Source organism: Pterocles gutturalis, unplaced genomic scaffold (genome assembly GCF_000699245.1).
Source record: "Pterocles gutturalis isolate BGI_N339 unplaced genomic scaffold, ASM69924v1 scaffold4255, whole genome shotgun sequence".
NCBI classification, from domain to species: Eukaryota; Metazoa; Chordata; class Aves; order Pterocliformes; family Pteroclidae; genus Pterocles; species Pterocles gutturalis.
The window spans coordinates 4,756-26,715 of NW_010145670.1; the positions used below are offsets into that span (position 1 = coordinate 4,756).

General features: G+C 48.3%; 1 protein-coding gene across 1 annotated transcript in view; it reads right to left on the minus strand.

The window, feature by feature from the left end:
* Positions 1–1,611: 1,611 nt before the first annotated feature.
* The window catches only part of TMEM104 (transmembrane protein 104), a 39,401-nt gene continuing 19,052 nt past the window's right edge, over positions 1,612–21,960 (minus strand). The window contains exons 8-9 of the mRNA XM_010085445.1: positions 14,059–14,152; positions 1,612–2,372 (exon numbers count right to left, since the gene is read on the minus strand). Of these exons, the coding sequence (XP_010083747.1) occupies positions 1,612–2,372; positions 14,059–14,152 (855 nt within the window). The remainder of the gene's footprint in view (positions 2,373–14,058; positions 14,153–21,960) is intronic.

A 21,960-nucleotide genomic window follows, 5' to 3' on the forward strand; every position in this document is an offset into this window, starting at 1 on the left:
AAGGACGCGCTGGCGGTGCTCAGGCTCGAGAGGTGCAGGGTTTTGCTTTAAAAGCCATGAAGTGTTTTTATACAGCTCCAGGTACTTTCATATTCCCCCGGAGGAGCACTTCAGGTCATATGGAAACCAGAAAGTCCTACTTGAAAACGGAGCTTGATTAAAAAGAGCCGCAGTTCAAAGCTTGCTTTAGTGAGCGGTGACACTTAATACTGCAGCAAGTGCAGAGGGCAAGAGGATCTAAGTGACACGCACCTGGCTTTGAACCTGCTTTCATAAGAGGGGGTTAAAAATATTTCAGGTGAAAACTTTTAAAGTTCTTCTTTTTGTTAGGAAAACCCGTATGACCTTTGATATGATACTACAGCGACCACCAGCAGCAGGGACGCAACCAGAGCGCTGGCTGCTAACGTAGCAGGCAGCCCAATTCTCAGATAAGCTGAGCAGGACCAGCCCAAAGCCCACCCTAACTCTGTGCAGAAAGAGAAGGGGGGGGGATTCAAGCCCCGTTCCAGCAGGGTTCCAGTTTTCACTCCCCCAGGCAGGGCTGAGCTGAGCCAGGGCGCTGCCACTCCTCCTGGCACCAGCCCATTCCCCTGAGTTAACACCCACCTCGTTTCAAGGCTAATTACCCAGCGCAGGAGGCTGGAAATGCATCAGTGCGCACAGCCAGAGCTCTTGCGGGCCTCACAGATGTCAGGAGTGGGTAATTAGCACCTCCCAGCACCCATGAATCCTGGCCGCTGGAGTCAGGGTCTGCCCTGCTGCACTGGCCCCGGGCAAAGCTGGGAAAGGGAGAAGGGCTCCAAGAGCTGCATACAGAAGCTGCAGGAAGCAAGGCTGCCGATTCCTTGCCAGGGGCGAAGAGCCGCACCCCTGCATGCGTAGGGGCATTGCTCTGGCTGGGGGCTGTGACAGCACAGGAGAATAGGATGAGAAATGTGAATGTAAACTCCTGGGCTGGAGAAATCCATCTCTAAGCAGAAGATCCCCAATCCCAAGCAATCCATGGTGCACAAAACAGGTTAATGCCTCTAGAAAAAGAAAATGTAACAGAACACAAAATTATTTTCTTCTGAATTAGGGCTTATTCCCACCCTAATTTCTTTCCTCGGCGCAGGAGGTTGGTTTGGAAGGGTCTCAGCAGCCAGAAGAGACTCAATTCCCCCAAACTCCTGCTGGATTCTGCACAGCATGTCCCTGCCTTTCGGAGAAGGGACATTTAACCGATTAGCGAGCAGCCGAGGCCGTCTGCTCTCCTGTGTGCCGAGACCTGCAGCACACAGAGCCGCTGCAGGGACAGAGAAAGTGACGCTCCAACAGAGCTGAAGGCAGAAATGGCTGGACACCGGTTAATCGTGCAGGCTGCCAAGGGCTCAGCCCACGGCTCAGTAGAGCAGGTCTGAGAACCAGGATTATAACAAGGCTGAGCACACTCCACCCACACCCAAAACGGAGTGAAGAAAACCTGTGTTCAGGTCTAACCTGTGCCAACAAGCCAACAGCTTGGAAACTTCCCTTCATGCTGCCTCTCCCCTGCTCCACAGTCCTGGAGGGAGCTGAAATGCTGAAGTCTCTGGAGCCCAGGGGGGAGCGTGTGGCTGCCCCCACACATCAGAGTTTTGACTCGCTCAGGACAATGTTTGCAGTGACAAACACAAAGCAAGAAAAGCCCCATATGAGCACAAACACAATCCAGAAGGTGTGCCGGAAAGGGGAGAGGTGCTTGTTAACCGTCCCGCTGCCGAAGACCAGCTGAGTGTCCTTCCGACTGCAGTACGCCAGGAAAGCCGGAATGAGATACTGGATCCCGTTCCCAGCGTAGGCTCCGGTGATTCCCACCAAGGACTCCAGATCGTGGGTGCAGAAAGCCACCAGCACCGGGGGAATCAGCGTGATGGCAGGAAAGACAATCCTATCCACCACCCACGGGTAGGTCCCCCCTTCTCGGTGGAAAAGGGTCTTCCAGTTGTTGCGCAGGGTCACTGCGATGATGGGGAAGTTGGTGCTGATGGTGAAGACAGGGAAGAGGCCCAGGAAGTAGCGAATGAAGGCAACGTTGATGATCTCACAGTTGGTGAAGTTGAGTGTGTACATGTCCATGAGGGTGTCGTTGCGGAAGCAGTAAATGGCAGTGAAGGACAGGAGGCTGTAGAAAGCCAGGATCAGGATGTAATCGAGCAGCACCAGCTTGTTGACATGCTTCTTCTTGGAGATGGGTGTGATGAGGGACGGCAAGGAGTGCTGGCACATGAAGGAGTAGACACACACCCCAAAGAGATTGCGGATGCCGGACAGCTGGGCCATGGATGGGTGACCTTCAGCTTGGCCTCTGCTGATGCGGATGAGGGCCAGAATAATCATCAAGATGAAAGCTAGAGAAAGAGAGAAGGTTTCAGGTCAAGCCTGGGTCTGCGGTCCCCACAACCCTCTTCCCATCGGCACCGGCAGCCTTGGCACCAGCTCTCTGCTGCTCCACAAGAGTATTTTCTTATCTCTGGAGAAGGTGGTACATCAAAGGCAAGGTGCACAGGAATTAATCACGACTTGCTTTCCGTGCCAGTCAGCAGATAAGGGAACGGGCTCAGGATGCCTTTGGCAGACATCTCCCGCCTGTCTCCCTCCTGCAGGAACTCACCCTCCCACCCCTGGCAGCCGTTGCTCTGGGTGCTTCAGAAGTAAAACGCAAACATGGTGTCTGAGCCCATCGCCCTCAGGGGCCTCAGTTCATGGATGATTCTGCCACGTACCTTGGCTAAATATCACCATTTAGAAATGGCTTAGAGATGCAAGATGTTTGAGCTTTGACCTCTAAAGGAAGAAAAGGTTAAACCTGGCTGCAGAGTCACTCCCAGTAACAGTCCTACATATTTGCGACTGGACTAATATTTCTAAGACCTCACCTGCTTACACAGGCAGATGCACGGGAGCAGCAGCTACTGCCGAGCTTTCCTGTTCCTGGGATCTGTCAGGCACGACAGAGCAAGAACTAGCCAGCCATTTACTGGGCAGGAGGAACAGGCTGTCTGCAGTTAATCCCAGGGTGGAGAAGCCAGTCTGGAAGGGACTAAAGCAGCACTGAAAGACTGCTATTAAAATTCATCACTTCTAGGCACGAAGTCTGCTCGTCTACCTGTCACTTATATCAGGGAAAAGCCTAACAACATTTTAGAAAGCTTATCACAAAAAGCAACGTGCTAGGGACAAAAATGAATTGAGGAGATTGGGCTAATGCCCTCATTTACTCCGGTGGTGGAAATGTGAGCCAGAAGCAGTTACTACTAGACTGCTATTCCTAGCATGGCACATAAAACCAGAAGAAAACTAATTCTGGTGTCACAGAAATCGCATCAGCCTGGGAAAGATGATCATCAGCTGCTGGAGTTAACAAGGAGCCGGGGAAAAAACCTGCCTGGCAGGGCAGCAAACAGCAAGATTTACAGCCTGGTGCTGGCAATGGATGGGCCACTGTGGCTTGCACAGAGCTGTCTCCTGCACTGGTTGGAGGCATCAGAGCAGAGCCATGAATTATCAGGTAATGAAAAAAATAAAGTGCTGACACTTCTACTATGGACAACTTTGAATGTCATAAATACAGAGGAATTAAACAGTGCAGTCGGTGCACAGTCCTGCGGCCAAACCCGTAGGAGGCTGGCCACCAGTGCTGTGAGCTGGGCAGGCTCGCGGTGGGGTGACAAGGACATGGGCTCTGCTCTGCCTGACACAGGCGGCTGGAGATGGGAAACCCTGCCAGGGGCAGGACTAGAGAAGATAGTTACAGACCAGTTAGCAAGTGCTGCCTCTTCTGTCCCCAGCCAGACCAGATTAACCTTAACTGAACACTGCCCTCAGCACATCCCCAGCACTCTCTGAAACCCAGTTTCTCCTCTCGCAGCAATCCTCCTTTTCTTCCTGCAGCAAACACCAGCTCTGTGCTGAGCCCTTACCGAGCCATGCGCCGCATTTCATCTCATGCTGCCTCAGGGAGCCTCTCATTTCAGCTGTCTCCCAGTGACAGGGCAAGTCTAACAGCTCTGCACGAACACTGGACTGATGACAGCAGATCCGTTCCTTGATGGCACCACAAGGACCAGGCCGCTTTGGGAGCGCTGGGCTCTATTTACTTCCCCCCAAGAGCAGTCAGAGGGCTATGGAAAGCCACAGCTCCTTGCTCTGGAGGTGTGCAATTCCCCTCGCCTTGGCTTAAGCCAGCAGCGAGGTGTGTTGTGAACGCAGGTACGGTCGCTGCACCTCCCTCATTGCTCCCTGGAGGGGAGATGCTTGCCAGCCCTATCTGCTAGAGCAGATAGCCCAGCAGCGCTGTGTTCCAGGTGATGGGACATTGGCTGCGCTCCCCTGGCTTGCACAGGCTGCAAGGAAGAGAAGGTGCCCAGAGCAACAAGACAAAACAGGTTAAGAAGAGGTGACAGGACTCTGAAGCCCAATCCTGAGCCGTTCCTGTATCTGGACTAGGTCTAACTCCAGAAGTCTCGCACCTCTTCCCCTACACAAGAGAGTAAGCCTCTACCTGCTCTGCTCAGCAGCGTGAAGGGTGACCTATCTCCATCCCCCAACCCACTACTGCCATTGCCTCAAAACCCCGCTTTCTGCACTAACAGGACTGGTTCAGGGGAACCCCCAGGCTTGCACCCCATCCTCAGACCAACTCTGCAGCCAGAGACCCTCAAGCTCTCTTCTGCCCCAGCACGTTTTTCTGGTGGGGAGCACTGAAGGATCAGGCTTCCAGCGAATTCCCGAAATGACGGGTAGAAGTCTATGGCTTATGAACTAGAATTTATAACACCTTTGTTTTTCCTTAAATACTTCTTTCAGAAATTGAAGCTATTAAAAGTTAAGCTACAAGGAGTGATACGGCACGACTAAGATCTAAACTGCTATTGTTTCCAACAAGGCAAGCTGTGCTCCCCCTGCCCTAGCGCTGGCGCTCTGCAGATGCATGATCCTTTGCTGGATAAACTGGAAACCTCCCCTGCACAATTCCAGCCCCAGAGAAGACAACAGCAGCCCGGCCCCAACGGTTGCATTTTCTCTCGCTCCCTGCGGCAGGACAGTCTCTCACTCAGGGAACCAGAGAGCTAAAACATTTGCATACCAGATTTATCTGCCTGTCCCTGGGAGGAGGCAAGCCCAAAAATGAAACTCTGAAACCTAGTTATGCTGGATGATAAATCAAGATGAAAAGGAGATGACAGACTCTGACTGACAGGCAGCTTTGAGCAGACAAGAGGTTGCACAGGATCCTCAGGCGCACACAGAGCTCCTGCTCGCATCCTCCTCTACCTGGGACAGCAGGCTGAAGGCAGAGTCACACTACACCATTTCAGGTCACCTACAGATGCCACATCCACTGTCCAACAGCATACCTTCACCACAAGGACCCTGGCAAAGCCAGACACAGGTTCATAAAAAAAGCCTTGACCTGTTCCTCTACACACAGGATGGAGGAAAACACCTTCAGACACCGCACCCAGAGCCACAAGGTGAGGTGGACAGCGATGCTACCATGGATCAATAGTAGGTTACATGAAAACTTTGTTTTAAACCTTGTTTTATACAAGTGCTTAAAAAGCAAGTGAGGATTTTGCTTGTCCTGATTTTTCGACAGTGTCAGACCCCCTCCAAACACACACCCCCCAGAGAGCTTTGCAGCCAGCACGGCACAGAGCACACTTCTAACTCATCTTCTCTCCTCTAAAGGTTAGAGCACCCTTTGTCCTGAAGGATGCGAGTGAAGCTGTGGGGGAAAAAAAGAAGTGGGTATGTTGTAAAGGAAAAGTTGTGATGAATCTCATCGCCACTGCCCAGTTGCCTCCCCCCCTACAGACCCTGCTTGCACTCTTCAAGGAGCAAACGCTGGCTCTTCTCCGTCAACGCAGACCTTGCAGACAGCTCCTGCTGCCTGTCCTGCTCGACTCAGGAGATGGTGATTTAGAGATAGGGCAGCTCTGCTATGGTTCTTGCAGGTGGAAGAAGGATGAATATGGATGAGCACACATCCAAATAAGAGCACTTTGGGAAAATATGGGAGTCTGGGGATATTAAAAAACACATTTTTGTGAGCTTTGATAGAAGCATAACGGAGCTGCAGAGAAGCACTGAAGATAATTTAGCCATTCTAAATTTAAGGATTGTTTTGCAGAGTCAGAGTAAACACCTTTGTAAATGAAAAATGCTGTCTTGTACATGAGCTTCATCTCTGCAGAAAAAAAAAAAGAAAAAAAAAAAAGAAGTCCAAGGCTGAAACACGTTTTCCCCCCAGCATGGTAGGTTGCTTGAAGAACTGATGCTCAGAATGAGTTTCTGGCTTAACCCTCCCTTGCACCCCTGTCAAGACACTGTGCTTTTGAGATGTTTCACCGGGTGCCCCATGTCTGTCTCTCTACTGGCACATGGAAAATAATGGCGAAGATCCTGAACTGAGCCATGCTGGGAAACATGGAAGAGAGAGATGCTCTGTCCCGTAATTCAGAAAGAGGTGGCTTGGCAAGGGGCAAGCGAGCTCAGAAGTGAGGGTCTGCAGAACCGTGACGTTGAACAACCTGTGACCCCAGGAAGGAGGGCCAGAGCCCGATGTTGCCTCCCAGGTTCAACAGTGAACTGTGACCTTCAAAGCATTGGTCCCAGTTAAAACAAGGATGGTTTTACTGGCTCTAGAAAGCATGGGGACTGAGAGGCGCAAACCAAAGATGAGTAAAAGATTTAGGGAGAGGGAGGAGAACAGATCAAAGGAGTCAGAAAGGTAGAGAGAGAGAACAATCTTGCAGACCAGTTTACCACAGCTCAAGTCACATCTTCTCCAGCTCTGTCCCTACTCTCATGCCTCCTCCCAGAAGGAAAGCCTGACGAGAACACGACCATCCCAGCCTGCCATCCCTCCCAGGGATGCAGAGGCAGTGGTGTGCAGCCGCACACCCCGCTATCGGCAGAGCGGCCCACGCCTGGCTGCTCCCCCACCCACAGCCATTTGTTTAAGCGGGCTCCGCATTGTGCTGCTGACACATTTGCGGCAGGGCCATCCGTCACCGCCAGCTGACGGTGTGACAGAGCTTTCTTGTCGAAGCGGAGAATCAACATGCCAGGAAATAATTATAATGAATCACCCTTTCACAATGCGTGCCACTTGCTTCCCTTTTCATACATTAGGTGGCATGATGGATTCCAAGAGGAGGACACGTTTTCATGAGCTTCCTGAGCCCATTCTCTTTGGAAGGAGGAAGATCTCTCCCCACCTTAACCTTGATCCTGATCCTCCGTCAAGCCGAAACACAGCAGACTACTGCTAAACAGAGGAACAGATGTCATTTAGTTTAATGTTAGACACCTCTTTCAGGAGAGACGGCATAAAAGCAAGAGCATCTGCTCTGTACATACTCAACAGCACAGCATCGTGTTGAGGCAGTCCTACCTTCTGCATCCCTGCCCAACTCTTGTGTTGTCTACTTCACTACTGATGTCTTTCTAGGATGCTGATGCCCCCCTCAGAGCCAGCTGCCTTCTGTCAGTGTTTTGGGCAAGTTTAAGAACTCTGGAACTGACAGGCATTATGGATGCCGTGGCATCTGAAGTACTAAAGCACAGCTGGAGTTCAGCATGCTGGCAGAACAGAGTATCTGAAATTAAGACATCGATTCTTAAATTTACCCAGTTTCTCCTGCAGAAGCCATATCCTGTCACTTGTTCATGACCTCCAGCTCTCTGTAAACTCCAGAGCAGCAACCGATCTATTTCTCCAAACTTCAGAGGAGGTTTCTATATGAAATGACAGTAAAGAGGTAACATGAAAACCAGGGTTTGCTCCATCAGATGTGGGAACTGGAGTAGTTAAGGATCAGACTTGGCAATGACAGAGCCTAAAACACCATCTCGAGGAAGATGAAGGATTTATGAGCTCAGAGACTGCGTGGAAGCAAGATGGATATGTTCATAGAAGACAGCAATTCTCTGGAGGGACATGTCAGAAGGAGGAGGGAAATTACTTCCCAGAAGAAAGGTATGAGCAAAAGTTGTGGGACATCAGTGTGGCTCCTTCCCCTAATGGAGAGCAGGGACTTGCAGGGACAGCCTTACATCCCTGCCCCAAAGCCTAAGGCAGGCTCTACAATGCAGGGGACTGGTGCTCACACAGCAGGGGAAGCACAGCCACATGTTGGGCATGGTAAGATCACAGAAACTTGATGCTGCTTACCAGGAAGGCAAGAAAAAGCCTTTTGGGCACTTCCACTCCCCCTGCCATCTCAACTCTGCCAGGTCTGGCCAGCTCCTGCTGCAACCATCTCAGACACTACTGCGGCCCTTGGCCTCACAGAGCCCATCTCCTTCACAATGGGAAACTTTATGAAAAAGTACCACCAGGACTTTTTGTCTGTCAGAGGCGGGGTAGAAATTCTCTGCTGTAAAGGCATCATTTCCCTGCTTTTCTTCCTCATCTGGGGCAGGGTTTGCTATGAGATAGCCTCCCCTTCCGTGGGAGCTAAGAACTCCTGTGGTGAAACTGGTGGAGCTGGCCCCTCTCAGCCCCCATCAGCTGGTCTCCACAGACATCTGCACACCAGTAACAGGGAGAAAAACGGCTCTGCATTCTGGTGTTTATCACGGATGCTTTATCTCAACATATGGGAAGGAAAGAGCAGCCAATGAGGCTTGTTTGCTTCTGGTGGAAAATTACCCGCGTAGTTTATTGTCCTCTGTCCTCCGGTCACCTTTGGCAGAAGCACCATAAAGCCTCTGCAAGCGGGACTCGGCTCTGAGCTCTGCTGTTGACTTGGTCTGTTAGCTTTGACAGACACTTCTCTCTCCATGTGCGAATCTACTCTTTTGTCAGAAGGGAATAACACACACCTTGGTGTCACCATGAGCCCAAGCTAGGGCTGTGCATGCTTGGGAAGGCACTGAGTGCAGAGCACCCGTGTCCCATGAAATCCTGGTGCTCTGCAGCCTCAGCCACACCTTCCCCATCCTACCCTGGGCTCTACCCAGCAAAGTTTTTATCAGCTTGTTCCAACAACACACACTCTGAACAGAGAGCAGCTTTGTATGCCACATACCCACTCTGAAAACCTGTGTGGGCACCATCATCCAGATCGTTTTACGGAGCAGGGATACAGCACTGAATGTGTCCTTACATTTACACCTCCCCTTCTCCATCTCTCAGACCCATCAGTTTCTCTCCTGCTGCCTGGATAAAGTGGTCTTTTCAGGAACGTCAGCTCCTCAGGCAGGATCTCAGTGGCCCCGTCCAGCGCTGCATGTCACTCTCCATCTGCATCTGAAGCTAACAAAGCTCCTTCACTCACACTGGCACTGCTTCACCCCACTGCCCCCCGCAAACAGCACTGAAATGAGCTCCTCAGCCGACAGCTCCGAAAGTAGGCATGACAGAAGCACAGCCTTTTAACTAACTCTTCATAAATATATTCACTTCTCTTAGTGAATTATTTACCCTGGGCTCTGGCAGCAGCTTTCTCTGCTCCAAAAGGGATCCAAGAACATGAAGTAACTTTGTTGAAGCAGCTTGTCAGAATGAACATGCAACAGCATCCTGATCTACAGTCCAGTTCCCTCTTCCTTGACACTCCCCTTCACAGAGCAGAGCATATGGAGAGGGGCAGAGATCAAACTGGTCCCTCCTCAAGCTGTTTGCTGAAAGCTCCATTTCTGATGCAGAAGCGAGGCCACCACCTTGATGAGTGTGGACACTGTCAGACTAATCTCTCTGCATGAGACTGGAAACCCAAGGCTTCAGATAATTGTCACCCCCTTCCCTATCAGCCTCTGCTATAATTCACGGTCTCTGCAGCTGAAAGGACATAGCAGAGTGACTCCGGGTTTCTGCACTGAATCAACTCCAGCACGGCTGGATAAGCCCGCTAAGGATGGCTGCGACAGTTACCACAGCAGCTGAAACCTGGTCACAAAGGGAAATGGCATGGGACCAGTTCTCTGCAGAGAGGGGTTGGGGAGTCCTGTAAAGAGTAGGACTCTGGTAGAGAAATCATAAGTATCAGAGAAATAAGCAGATATGGAAAAAGTCAGCCTCACCAGCATGCTTTGGAGAGTCCTTTCTTAGTTTGTTGCCTAGCAGTCCCCTACCAAGTACCCTGGAAGCGGATGGGATGGGACAGGAGGGAAGTGGGGAGAGAGGAGGAAAAAAAAAAAAAAAAAAAAAAAAAAAAAAAAAAAAAAAAGAGCTTAACACACTTCCTGGCTATTCTTGTCCTTTTCCCCTCCATCTTACTGGCCAGGGAAAAGAGCTAGGAGAGAGATTTTATTTCTGGGCAAATAATTGTGAATCATATTTTGGGCAGGGTTGGCAATGCTCTGTCTCGAGGGCTGCAGTTACTTGAATAGATGTGGTGTGATCTGAGTGTGCTACAGGGAGAGAGAACGGAGCCTGCAGCAACCAAACCCAGAAGTTTATTTCTCAATAAAATGTCTCTTTATTAAAATACAATACTTTCTAATAACTACAATACAGCATCCAGAGCAGCACAGAGAGCAAATGTCCCACCTGGGAGCTGTCTGGGAACATTAGCCAGAGACTATTCAATAACAGCAGCGATAATCACGCTACCGATGTCTTTAAAGCCAACAGTCCTCACCTATGGAGCTGGGCATCTCAGGCTGTAACGGGCTGCGATTAATCGGGTTAGCTGCTTAATACACAATAGCCCAATGTTTGCTGCTGAGCTCCATCAAGCCCTGTCCTTTTGTTATCCTTCCTAATCCATATCCTTTCCCATGATGCTGCTAGACAATTGCTATCCAATATTATCCAATAATAGAGGTGGGGCTGAGCCCCAGTGAGCTGTGTCCCCTCTGCTCGGAGAAGTGCATCAGACTTGCCCGGCTCAGTCCCTTTTGCTGTGCCGTGCCCTCCAGCAGCTCATCCCTAACACAAAAAAAAATGGAGGAAGAAAAAAGCCAAACAGCTAGCTATTCAAGTCTCTTTAGGGAACAATCCATCGCCACTACAGATTTGAACCCTCCAGGAAAAAAGAGCCTGAAGTCCAAACAGCAGAACTGAAAATACAAACATCTCTAATGTATTGATGGCTTAGTTGGTTTTGCCCTGTTTCAAGAACGTTGTGAGAGACCTGGAAGGAGGCTCCAAAACTGGTAAGGGACCTCTTTCAGCTTATAACCGTTACCCCTTGTCCTGTCACTCCACTCCCTGATAAAGAGTGTTTCCCCATCTCTCCTGTAGCCCCCTTTCAGCACTGGAAGCTGCTCTAAGGTCTCTCCAGAGCCTTCTCTTCTCCATGCTGAACAACCCCAACTCTCTCAGCCTGTCCTCATAGGGTGGTGCTCCAGCCCTCAGACCATCTTCGTGGCCTCCTCTGGACTCACTCCAACAGGTCCAGGTCTTTTTTATGTTGGGGCCCCACATCGGACACAGTACTCCAGGTGGGGTCTCACAAGAGCAGAGTAGAGGGGGAGAATCACCTCCTTCGACCTGCTGCTAATGCTTCTTTTGATGCAGCCCAGGACACGGTTGGGAATCCCTGATCACTTAGATCAGGAGAAAGAGGGAAAGCAACTTTCAAAGGCAAGGCTGACACTGTTACAAACACCATCAGAAATGACCTTCACACACAGCTAGCTCTCCCTGCTGCCAAGAACCATCCTCTCAGCCACTGTCATGTGAATCGCCAGTACACCTGGGGCAACGCAGCTTTACATCAGCCGCTGCTGCTCCAAAATCCAGGGACTTTTCATCAGGCTGGGTAAAAGGGCGTATGGTGGGTCCTGCAGTAGGCACACTGCAAAGCCTGTACTGGCCTCCCAGCTCAAACAGGATTGCTTTTTTCAAATCACAATGCAAAGCATGGGTCAGCTTCCCATCCAGACCAGGCCAGCAGGCACAGGTAAGCTGAATAAGCCACTGTCCCTGTGGAAAGATTTTACCCAGCACAACAACCAGGTAGGCTGGCAGCTCCAGAGTTCAGCTCTGCTGCTCAGAGTGCTTTGCAGAAGGAGAATCACCTTCAGAACCATATGGCTAAAACCAACTAAAGGAAAATGAAGAAAAGGCCCAGAATATAGGACAGAGAGTCCACATCTGGCCATTGGCATTCAGGCAGGAAAAGTTCAGGAGACCACAAAACACCAGCCAAGACCATTCTTTAGGATCTAAGCTCTCTAAGCACCAACAAAAGACCAAACCACGTCTAACTCTCAGCTGTGCTTTTGGAAGAGAGGACAGCGGTGATGTGAGGACATGGGAGAAGTCAGCTTGATAAATCTTGGCAGTAAGGAATCCATCCTTATCCTGGATTCTGCAGCAAGAGTTTTTCTCTGTTCCCGGCATCACATGGCTGTTTGATAAATTGTCTTTCCTAATAAATCTATCCCTCATTGTACACATATGGAATCCGTTGCTCTAAGTAGCCACTGAGGTGCTGTCAGGGTCATTAAATATCATTATCTGGGGCAGCTGTTCCCCAGTGTGCTGACGCAGGAATCAATCAGGCTAAAGTATGAATTTCCCCTCACTTCTCCAAACACTGCCTTTGTCCCTCTCCATCAAGCGATGAAAAAGAGAAGCATTTCTGCCTTTACACCAAGGTTTAGCAATCCTCATACTGGAAGGAGCCGGCTGAAGGGAAAAAATGGCAGATCAGGCAGGCGTCAGGTTGTCAGAGACAGGATGAGCTCCGACTGATATCTTTACCAGGAAAGAGGAGGCAGGGTGATTGGAAACAGGCCAGTGAGCTGAACAGAGATTACATATTTTTTTTTTTAAAAAACAACTTCCTTTAATACCCCTTAATGAGATAACCTCTTTCTCTGAAGAACATGGGGGCTTTCAAACCTTTCATGTGCTCAGACAACAAAAGGGAAAAACAGACATTCAGGATTTTCACACCATCCGAGGTCAGGATTCATTAACTCAAGCTGTTCAGCATCTGAGACTTGAGAGTTTAAAATCCAACCTCATTTTCCTGAGTGATGACTGCTTAACCCCATCTCTGACATTCTCTAGAACAGAGGATCTCTGTTCCTCTGCAGTGACTGCCAGCCACTTCTGAACAGGATCACAGGCCTCTGAACTCACCGAAAAGGGACAATACCCAACTGAAGTCAGGTCAAGTGGGTGTGTAGTGGGAAATAGTCTGAGATTCAGCTTTTCCTTCCATTCCAGGTCAGTAACAGGTATAAACAGAGCTAATTCTGTGCTTTAATGGTTTAGGCCCGTGAACCAGGAGAATGTTAACCTGCAGAAATGCTGCTGGTGTGGTAACACCCTCTCTCAGCTCTGAATATCAGTTACTCTGTCTAGGTTACACAAGACAAACTTCCACATAAGCCTCCGTAACACCCACCCCTCTCAGCATTTAAGGGCACGGACACATACAAGCCAGATGCAAAGCAGCTGCATCGTTGGATGACAAAGGCACAGTGAAAAAAAAAGTAGTGATGTCTTATTTCCCTTAAGGGAATTATCTGTCTTCCCAGAAGTGCCTGGCAGTAAGATTTTGGAGAAAACTCACGAGATTGAGGCTTCCCAAGGACAACATATGTTGGTTTGGGGGTTTCCAATGCAGCGCAGCCTATACTAAAGCAAGACTCAGGAAAAAAAGATGCAAATACATGATAAAACTAAGGGCGGAAAGTCTGACAGAAGTGCCTTTTGTTCTCAGATCAAAACAAAGATTGTTCAAAGTCTGCTGTACACATGCTGAGAGAATGAGAAACTTATTGCTGAACTGCAACTGGTGGGTCCCACAGTTAGCCCACACACAGGAAACTCCTCCAAATCCCTTCTGCCTGTCACACAAACCAGATTAAAACTCTATCTACCAGCTCATTGAAGGTAGATGGAGGTTGAGAACATTTCGTTTTGTTTTAATCAGAAATTTCATCCTAGAACGAAAATCTTTTTCCTCACAGATCTATCAGGCCTGGACAATCCTCCTCAAAGAGGTTGTTTTGACAAGCACTTGCTTCCAAACAAGAATATCTTGACAAAAAGATGCACCAGTATTGTGATTCAGGTTCCATCTATAGTAAAGAGGTGGCCAAGACTCTGCCAAGACTCACCTATCCATCTCATGAGGGATGTCACGATTTGAAGATACTTGGTCTTCTGCACATTGAAGAAGGTGAAAGGACCCAGAAGGAGAGTGAATGCTGCCTGGAAGGACAACAAAAACATTAGGTTAAAAAACAGAAATTCTGCTAGTAATGTAAATGTATCAGTAAAGCAAAGCTCGCCTTGAAAGTTCACCTCCAGACACGACTGTCCATCATGGAACTTTCTTTGTTGCTGTATTTTGCAGCTAAGTTGGCTGAGACACAGGGGGTCAAACAAATTGCTCGGTATCAGAGAACATGCCTCGGGCAGAAGTAGAGCACAGGATCCTCTTGGCTCTCAGATGCTTGCCATCATTGCTACAGCATGCCTTTACTGACACATTTCAGTAAAAGCTCTCCGTGCAGCCTTATGGAACATTAAAGATTAAACTATGGCCTCTTTGTCTGAGCACATGCTCAGTTTATGTCTGGATAGCAGTAGCCACGACCAGTCTGCTCACATTAACATTAATGGGGTAGCTTTGGGGTGTCCCAGGCTCAACAGCAATCGAGCCAGGCCTGCCCGGAACATTTTTTCCCCACGCTTTAAGTTGCTTGTTTTAAAGCGGGAAGCTATAGAGTAACAGTTAAGCTGTTGACTTGGAAGCTGAAAACCTGTGCAAACCGAGGGGAAAAAAAATATATCAAAGAGATACTTGTAAGAATGAACTTCATTGAGTGTGGAGATTAAAGACACTGTCAATGAGGAGATGTCTTTCTTCACTGCCCTCTTAGCTGTACAGAGAGACCAGGGTTCCTTAGCAAAGTAAACTGGGGTATGCTGCAGTACCAGTCTGCTGCATCTCTTTAAGCTGGGTTGAAAAATATATCCAAGAAAGCTGGTGTCTGCCTGGGCACCACGTGGCAGTCAGAGCCCTATCCAGGCCAGAGAAAAGGAAAGGTTTTACTGCACGAAGAGATCTTGACTGAAGTCTGAATGTGAACTGAGAGAAGCTACTTGTGGCAGGCAGACAAAAGGGGTGTTCCAGAAGACAGCCCTGCCCATGGTCCATGGGATGGTGCAGGCTAGCGATGCACTAACAGGTCCAGAAGCTGTAAGCAAGCAGTAGCTAGAAAGCCACAGCACGCACGGTACAGATTTGTTGAGCATCCCAAAGGGATTTTTAAAGACAAATACTCAACATTAATATTTACACATTGCTCTTTTGCATGACTTCTTAAAGCAGTTCTGAAAAAAAGTGTCACCAGAAGGGAAGAACTGGGACTCGAAAGGGCAGGCTGCGGAGCCTCCAGGTCTCTGTCGACCCCAACAGAGTCAGTGACAGAACAGAATCCAAGCTATTTTAAGACTAGTACAACCCCAAGAAACCTTTTTTGAGACACTTTCAGAATATCTGCAAGGCAAATTGGAAACGCCTCGCATAACAAGTATCCTCAGACAATCAAAGTAAACCCAGAAGGGGACCAGAGGACAGAACCCTTGGTTTCACACGTCGCTTGGGCAAGACTATTGTGACCTGAGGCCATCATTTACACCACGTCTTGTTTTTTCTGGTTGCCAAAAAAAAAAGTGACACAAAGCACACACAGAATTCAGATTTGTGAAGCAACTGAGGATCCTTGGAGGAAACACTGAAATCGCAGAAAACACAACAACACAGGCATAACTGGCAAGACTAAGAGCTGAAACAGCCTTAGTAATTGAGACACTTCTAGTTTTAACACGGAGGCAGACCAGCCAATTACAAGTCTTTTTTTACCTTTCTCCCTCTTGTTCCTTTCTTTGAATCAGGAGCTTAATTCCACCCTCCTGCCACCCTCTACTGCCACTCTGTCCTAGGATAGTTCACAAACCTCAAAGGACTAAATAAATGTTAGACTAAAGAGAGATATAGGTCAAGGACCCAGCAGACACCAACTCTCTTACTGGAAATTATTCTCAAGTTTGTGACTAATCTCTTTCAACCTCCTGTCCCAACACTCCCACCGCTCAACACAACCTCCTTTCAAATCACGTTAACAGCTCATGCATCAGAAAGAGCTGAAACAAGAAGAGACGGACAAAGGATGGCAATAATTAAGGAACAGGTGTCTTCTGCAAATTAGAATGCACCAGAACCAATTGGCGAAACAGCAGCTCAGACCATGGCAAGGATTGACATGAGACGCTGAACAGCGAAGCAACTGGGTCTGAAATCTAGATTTGTCTCAAGCACTGAGGAAAGAGCTGTGTTAAGGTGGATTTGGGGCTCAGCTGCTGAAAAGTGTCAAAAGCATCACTAGGTGTTGGAACAACCTGGGTCTCCTATGTGTTCCCCAAAAATAGCTAATGCAGCAGAAGGAATTCTTCTGGATGTTACACTCCATTTTCTGCAGCTATTCTCCAGTGCTCAAGGCATAACTAAATCCATTGAGCGACTCTCAACTCTTCCCCCTCCTGTGTGGGCTTTACCGCTCAACTCAGGGGGAAGAGATAAAAGTCATTGTGCCTGAATGGTCAGATTCCCCTCCCATCCTTTAAGATGATCAGTGTTTTCTATTCTTAACAAGAACCTGGAGCTGGTCCAAAGGAATGAAGTGAGAGATGAATTCAAATGCAATACAATGTATTACCTTTTCCACTTGACGCCCATTAGCGAACCGGGATGGATACCCACAGATCAATACAAACAATGCTAAGGCCTGGAAGGAGATGAGGTTGCCCTGCTTTGCAGAGATTTGTGCCAACCACTTTTAGGAAGGGAAGTGACAATGCACACTGGACAGCTCTAGAGGAGAAAGGCAGGGCAGAGGAAGATGTTAATCAGCCAGATTAACATCACTTCAAGCTGAAATTGTGTACAGCTCTACAGGATTCAGCACAGGTCAGGAAAGTGGGGTCAGTTCCTCACCACTAACCAGGGCAGGAGGAGCAAGGACTCAGTGTCTGGATCAGAGCTAATCTCATCATCAACCCTCAGAAGAGCCCCAAGGCCAGGAAGCCTGTTTAAAGACACATCCCCGAAAGGATGATAAGAGACCATGATGCTTAGAAGGATGATGTCTACTTTCTCTACCTCACTGTGCCAGACACCTAAATGCTCTTCCAACCCATTAAGTTAATTAGTTTCATCACTTCTCCCTAAGGAAAAAGTAAGCCCAAATAAGCACCTCAGACATATACCTAAACTTTCCACCTGATGTTCTCCAAGCTCAAGTCTCCCCCAGAGGGGTATAATTTACAAAGAGCTTCATTACAGATGCTATTCAAACAACCCAAAACCTACACAGAAAACTGCACCAGTCAGCCCTGCCAGAAATCAAATATGCAGAGCTCCAGCACATCAAAAAGCTCTCCCAAATTTTCCAGTTCACCTCATGAGCTAGCCGAGTTGATTTCTAGGAGTTTATCATTCTCTTCCTAAACTTCAGCAAATTAACTCAGGGCAGAATGAGCATAGTCTACTTTGATTAAAGATTTTTCTACTAGTGAAGTGGTTTCCTATTCGAAGCAAGCAGGTTTACGTGGCTGATTCACTGCTAAACTTAAGCACTGTAAGTGAATCCCTTTGGCTAAGAAGGAGCATCCGATCTTTCAAATGCTGTCGATATTCACAGGATGGCAGAGAGGAACCTTTACTGTGGTTTTGCACAGACTGACTGTTAAGAGCAGTTCCCTAATTTCTCTCCCAGCTCCTCCATTAAATGGGAAAGGCCAGACAAGTCACCAGTCTTGCTGCAGAGGGTACACAGAACCCACACACAGCAAATAAATGCCACAGACGCAAAATTCTTCACTCTTCCTTCCTTTCTCATGCTGAAAAACAGCAGGAAGATCCATCACATTAATGACTCCAGAAAAACAGCATTTTTCTTGCTTTTACTGACATTTGCAGTCAAAAAATTAGAAGCCAGCAAGCGTAGAGGAAAGAAGAGCAGCTTGTCACCCTGACTCACACTCTGCCCTGCAGGCTATAGGAGCCAGGAGCAGCACACCAGCTGGCTCAGCCCCTGGGAGAGTCTTCAAACCCATTCCTCCCACCAAGCCAAACCACAACAGCACAGGTACCAACGTTTGGGAGCTTCTCTTAGCGGGCTCCTCAGCGGCCGCCACTTTCCCAGCCCCTGCATCTGTCAGCTCTTAGTATTTCAAAGTGAAAAGTAGGCTGGTCAACTCCAGTCTTCTTGCCACGGGGGAAACTAGCTGGGGCTTACCACTGCCTGGAATATATTTTTGTATATATTTAGATATTTCTAAAAGTGTATTATTTTAAAGCTCTTATGTTAAAACTTGGTTACATAACCTTGTTTATTGGCTTATTTTTAAAAAAGCAAAAGTAAGATGAAGCGTTAATAGGACATCTGGCTGGTTTGATCAGCTTAGTTTCAGCCAAGAGGACCACCAAGAGTCCTTCAGACCATACAAACATGCTTTACACCAGAGGGCTGTGTTGACTAAATAGGTTCTTCATTGACCTGAAGGGTCCGTATATCACTCTGAACCAGTACAGTTCAATAGCTTTCATCTGCTTCCCAGCATGCAGCTTTTACAGAAAAAGCCAATACGGCTCAGGAAGCACAATTAGCATCCCAAACATAGCTGATTCGTGTGTCAGATGCAGCAGTTACAGCATTATCGCTAGTGCCTGCGTACATTTGCGAGAGGACCATCTGAAAGCCAGCTTCATTCATAACTGTCATCAGAACTCGCTTGTTTTCATGCTCCACAAACTCATCCGTAAGAATTACATCTGTCTTTGGTGCTTGCCGAGTAGGGAATTAAAAACAGTAGATACTGTTTCTTGTTGATTCTGAGTCTGGAAGCTTGCAGACAGGTTGAGTAGAAGCAGGGTATCTACCTCAGCAAAGTCAGACCATAAAGATTAACCTTGTTAAATGCAGCAACTACTCCAGGAGCAGGGCAAAAAAGAGTTTGAGAATGTTTTTAATAAATCCATTTGTGCAGCACAGGGCTATAATACCCATGCAAAGTTAATAAGTCTCATATCAGGGCAAGGATCCCTTTGTTTTAATATGAAGACGCTAAAGGGATGGTGTAGTGCTGAGGCCCCAACCACCCTTTCCTTTCCTTCTCTTCTCCTCCTCCTCCCAGCCTTCCTCACCCTCATTCAGAACAAGAACTCATCCCAAACCAAATCCTTCCTTGGAGGCTCTTGCTCCCCCTTGATAGAAGAAGTGCCAACATCTCACACAAATTTTATTTCAGGCTGGTATCAACTCCACCTCTGCAGATATTGATGTTTAGATTTCACAACTGTTGAGTGCCTCTCTCTCAAAAGACAGTACAGCAAATAACCCTACTCTAATGGGAAGCAAGCTGATATTTAAAAAGAAAGATACTGGTTTAACAAAATGGATCACTCTTCATGGTAGACTTTGACCCCTTGGCTGGAAAGCTGAGAGATGTGTGCTTTATACAGGGCTATGGCTACGGAGCATTCCCACAGCAAGGCAAGATACCGACAGGAAGACGTAAGCTCTACTGAACGAGCACCTCCCAGAGGAAGCTTTGTTTGATTCAGTGCTCAGCCACAAGGAAAGTCTCCTTGAGCACAGTAGGAAAAAGCAGACACTTCATACACGCTGTCAGGAGTGGCAATTCTGACACCCGCTCTGCTTCTGCAAGATGTCCCTGAGCTCAGAGCTATTTCACAACCCAGATGAGCACTAGAAGGAACAAACAAAACAATATAACAAACTCAAACAGTGCAAGTAAGGAGATCAAACAAGATGTTAGGAGAGCCAGAGACTGGCTGCCCTCTTCCTTCTTCAGGTACTCTCCTCTAGAGTACATCTAAAGAGATACCTAGGAGAAAAAACCCAAAACCAAAACTTGATTTACCAGTACTGACATGGGTCATAAGTTTTATCCCTGGCTGGAAGCTTGAACCAGACCTATCGTCTTCAGTAGATAGTTCCTATTCACATCTTCAGGGAATTTTTAGGGCTGACTTTGGAGAGAAGTATTAAATGCAAGATGCTTTCCCCACTCCTGTTTGGGACTCCTAGATAACAAAAGCAGAGCTTCATAGCATTTCAGAGCTACTTGCAGCTACACCACCACCTACCTGCAGCCTTTGGTAGCTCCTCTGCACCCACTTCAAGTTGTGGCAACTGCTACGCTACCCAGCAGCAGGCTCCAGCCACTCATGCCAGGGCCTCAGTGTTTTTCAGCTAAAACCTGTCAAGGGGGCAGGGTCTTGAATGCAGCTTGGTGCCTGCTCTGCCATCTCTCCCCCCCTTCTCTACGGTGACAAGGCCACGTTCCTCTTCTGCATGAGCTCATATCTGAAGCTAGAGAGCCAGATGGCACATGAGTGAGGGCGGCGATCCAAGCTTTCGTTGGTAAAGCTTTACCCCTTGCAGTGGACAGTACAAATATAAATACATGAAAGGAGTCTGATTGTTCAGGAAGGAGCTTTTTAGAGAGCTGAAATAAAAAAAGCTGAAGATCCACAGCCTCTCAAGGCTGGAGGCAAGGCTGCAGCAGGGGCCATGCTGATAGGCAGCAAGTTATCAGCAGACAAGCAATTATTAAGCTCTTAAAGTTGGTTAAAAAAGAGATAAACCAGCCACAGAACAAGGATTGCTAAAGAAGTTGAGAGGCAAGAGGGATTTTAACATCCAGATCCCCTGTAGAGTCAGGAAGTCACAATGGAGGGAAGATGGAACCGCCAGACATCCCACAAGGAATATTTATAGATAAAGAAACAAGGGCAGTTACGCTTTGAATACAGCAAGCATCTGCTGCCACAGCAGCTCCAGTAATTAACGTGCCACTCTCGGGACACCTGGCAGAGGTTTACAGTCATAACTCACACGAAGCACGTTGCTGGCACTAAGGAGCCCTCACCCACCTTTATCCTCAGTAACTGAAGGCAGGGAGCAAGCATCCTCCAGGAACTAAGACCTCAGCTGCTGCTAGGCTGGTTTTTGCAGCAAATCATCCACCCGCACCCATGGTACCCTTGAAGCTGGATGCTGCCTCTCATTCCTGTGCCACAGCGTTCCCAGCATTTCCTTCAGAATGAAAGACCTTCCGTAAGAGATGGAAAGAAGCACCTGTATCCTCAAAGCTACTGGCTTTAGTGGATCTGAATGTGATCCAGAGATTTTTCAATGGCTCTAGTCCAGCACCAGCTTTTGATTTTGACTACCCATCCAGCAAACAAGTGTACTTGTCCCAGCTGGTGTCCTTGCAAGCAATGATCTTGCTGGGCATCCAACATACCAAGGACCAGCCGGCAGCCATACAGCCTCTACATGCAGCTCGGGGAGGTCAAGGCAGAAGCAGCACGTGGACAGCAAGGCAGTACAGCGCGTGCTGCTCTCCTCCCCACCCCGACTCAGGCCGCAGTCTGTTTCTGGAGCTGGCCCATCTCTGAGCATCAGGAACCTTCCACTTTGGAAAGAACACCCTGGAAAAAACAGCTCTTCCTCCTCTTAAAGTGAAGAAATCCAGACACAAAGTGTTTTCAGAAAGTCATTTGGTGCAAGGATTGCAGTCCCTGGCACACCTGGGGCATGCAGGATCACCGCCAGCGGCAAGCTTGCACTCTCTGGGGTAAATACACTTCCATTATCATTTTTCACAACAAGAGAAAGATGGAGGGCAGCAATAACCCCGAGGTGACTGGCATCTAATTTTTCATCATTGCAGTATTTATGGCACAGCCATTTGCAGCATCTTGTAATCACTTTACCGCCTCCTTGACCCTTGGCTCCCCCTTATTCTGCATCTCCTAATTGCATCTGAACAAGCAGGAGGGAAGCAGCAAAGTGGATAGATGCAGGAGAGCTGAAGGGTTGGTTTGTGATATTTGGAAGGACAGCAGAGGAGCTGCAGAGCCAGGTCTGGTTGTACCCCCCCCCCCCACCCCCCATTTTCCCCCCCCACAACATACAAAA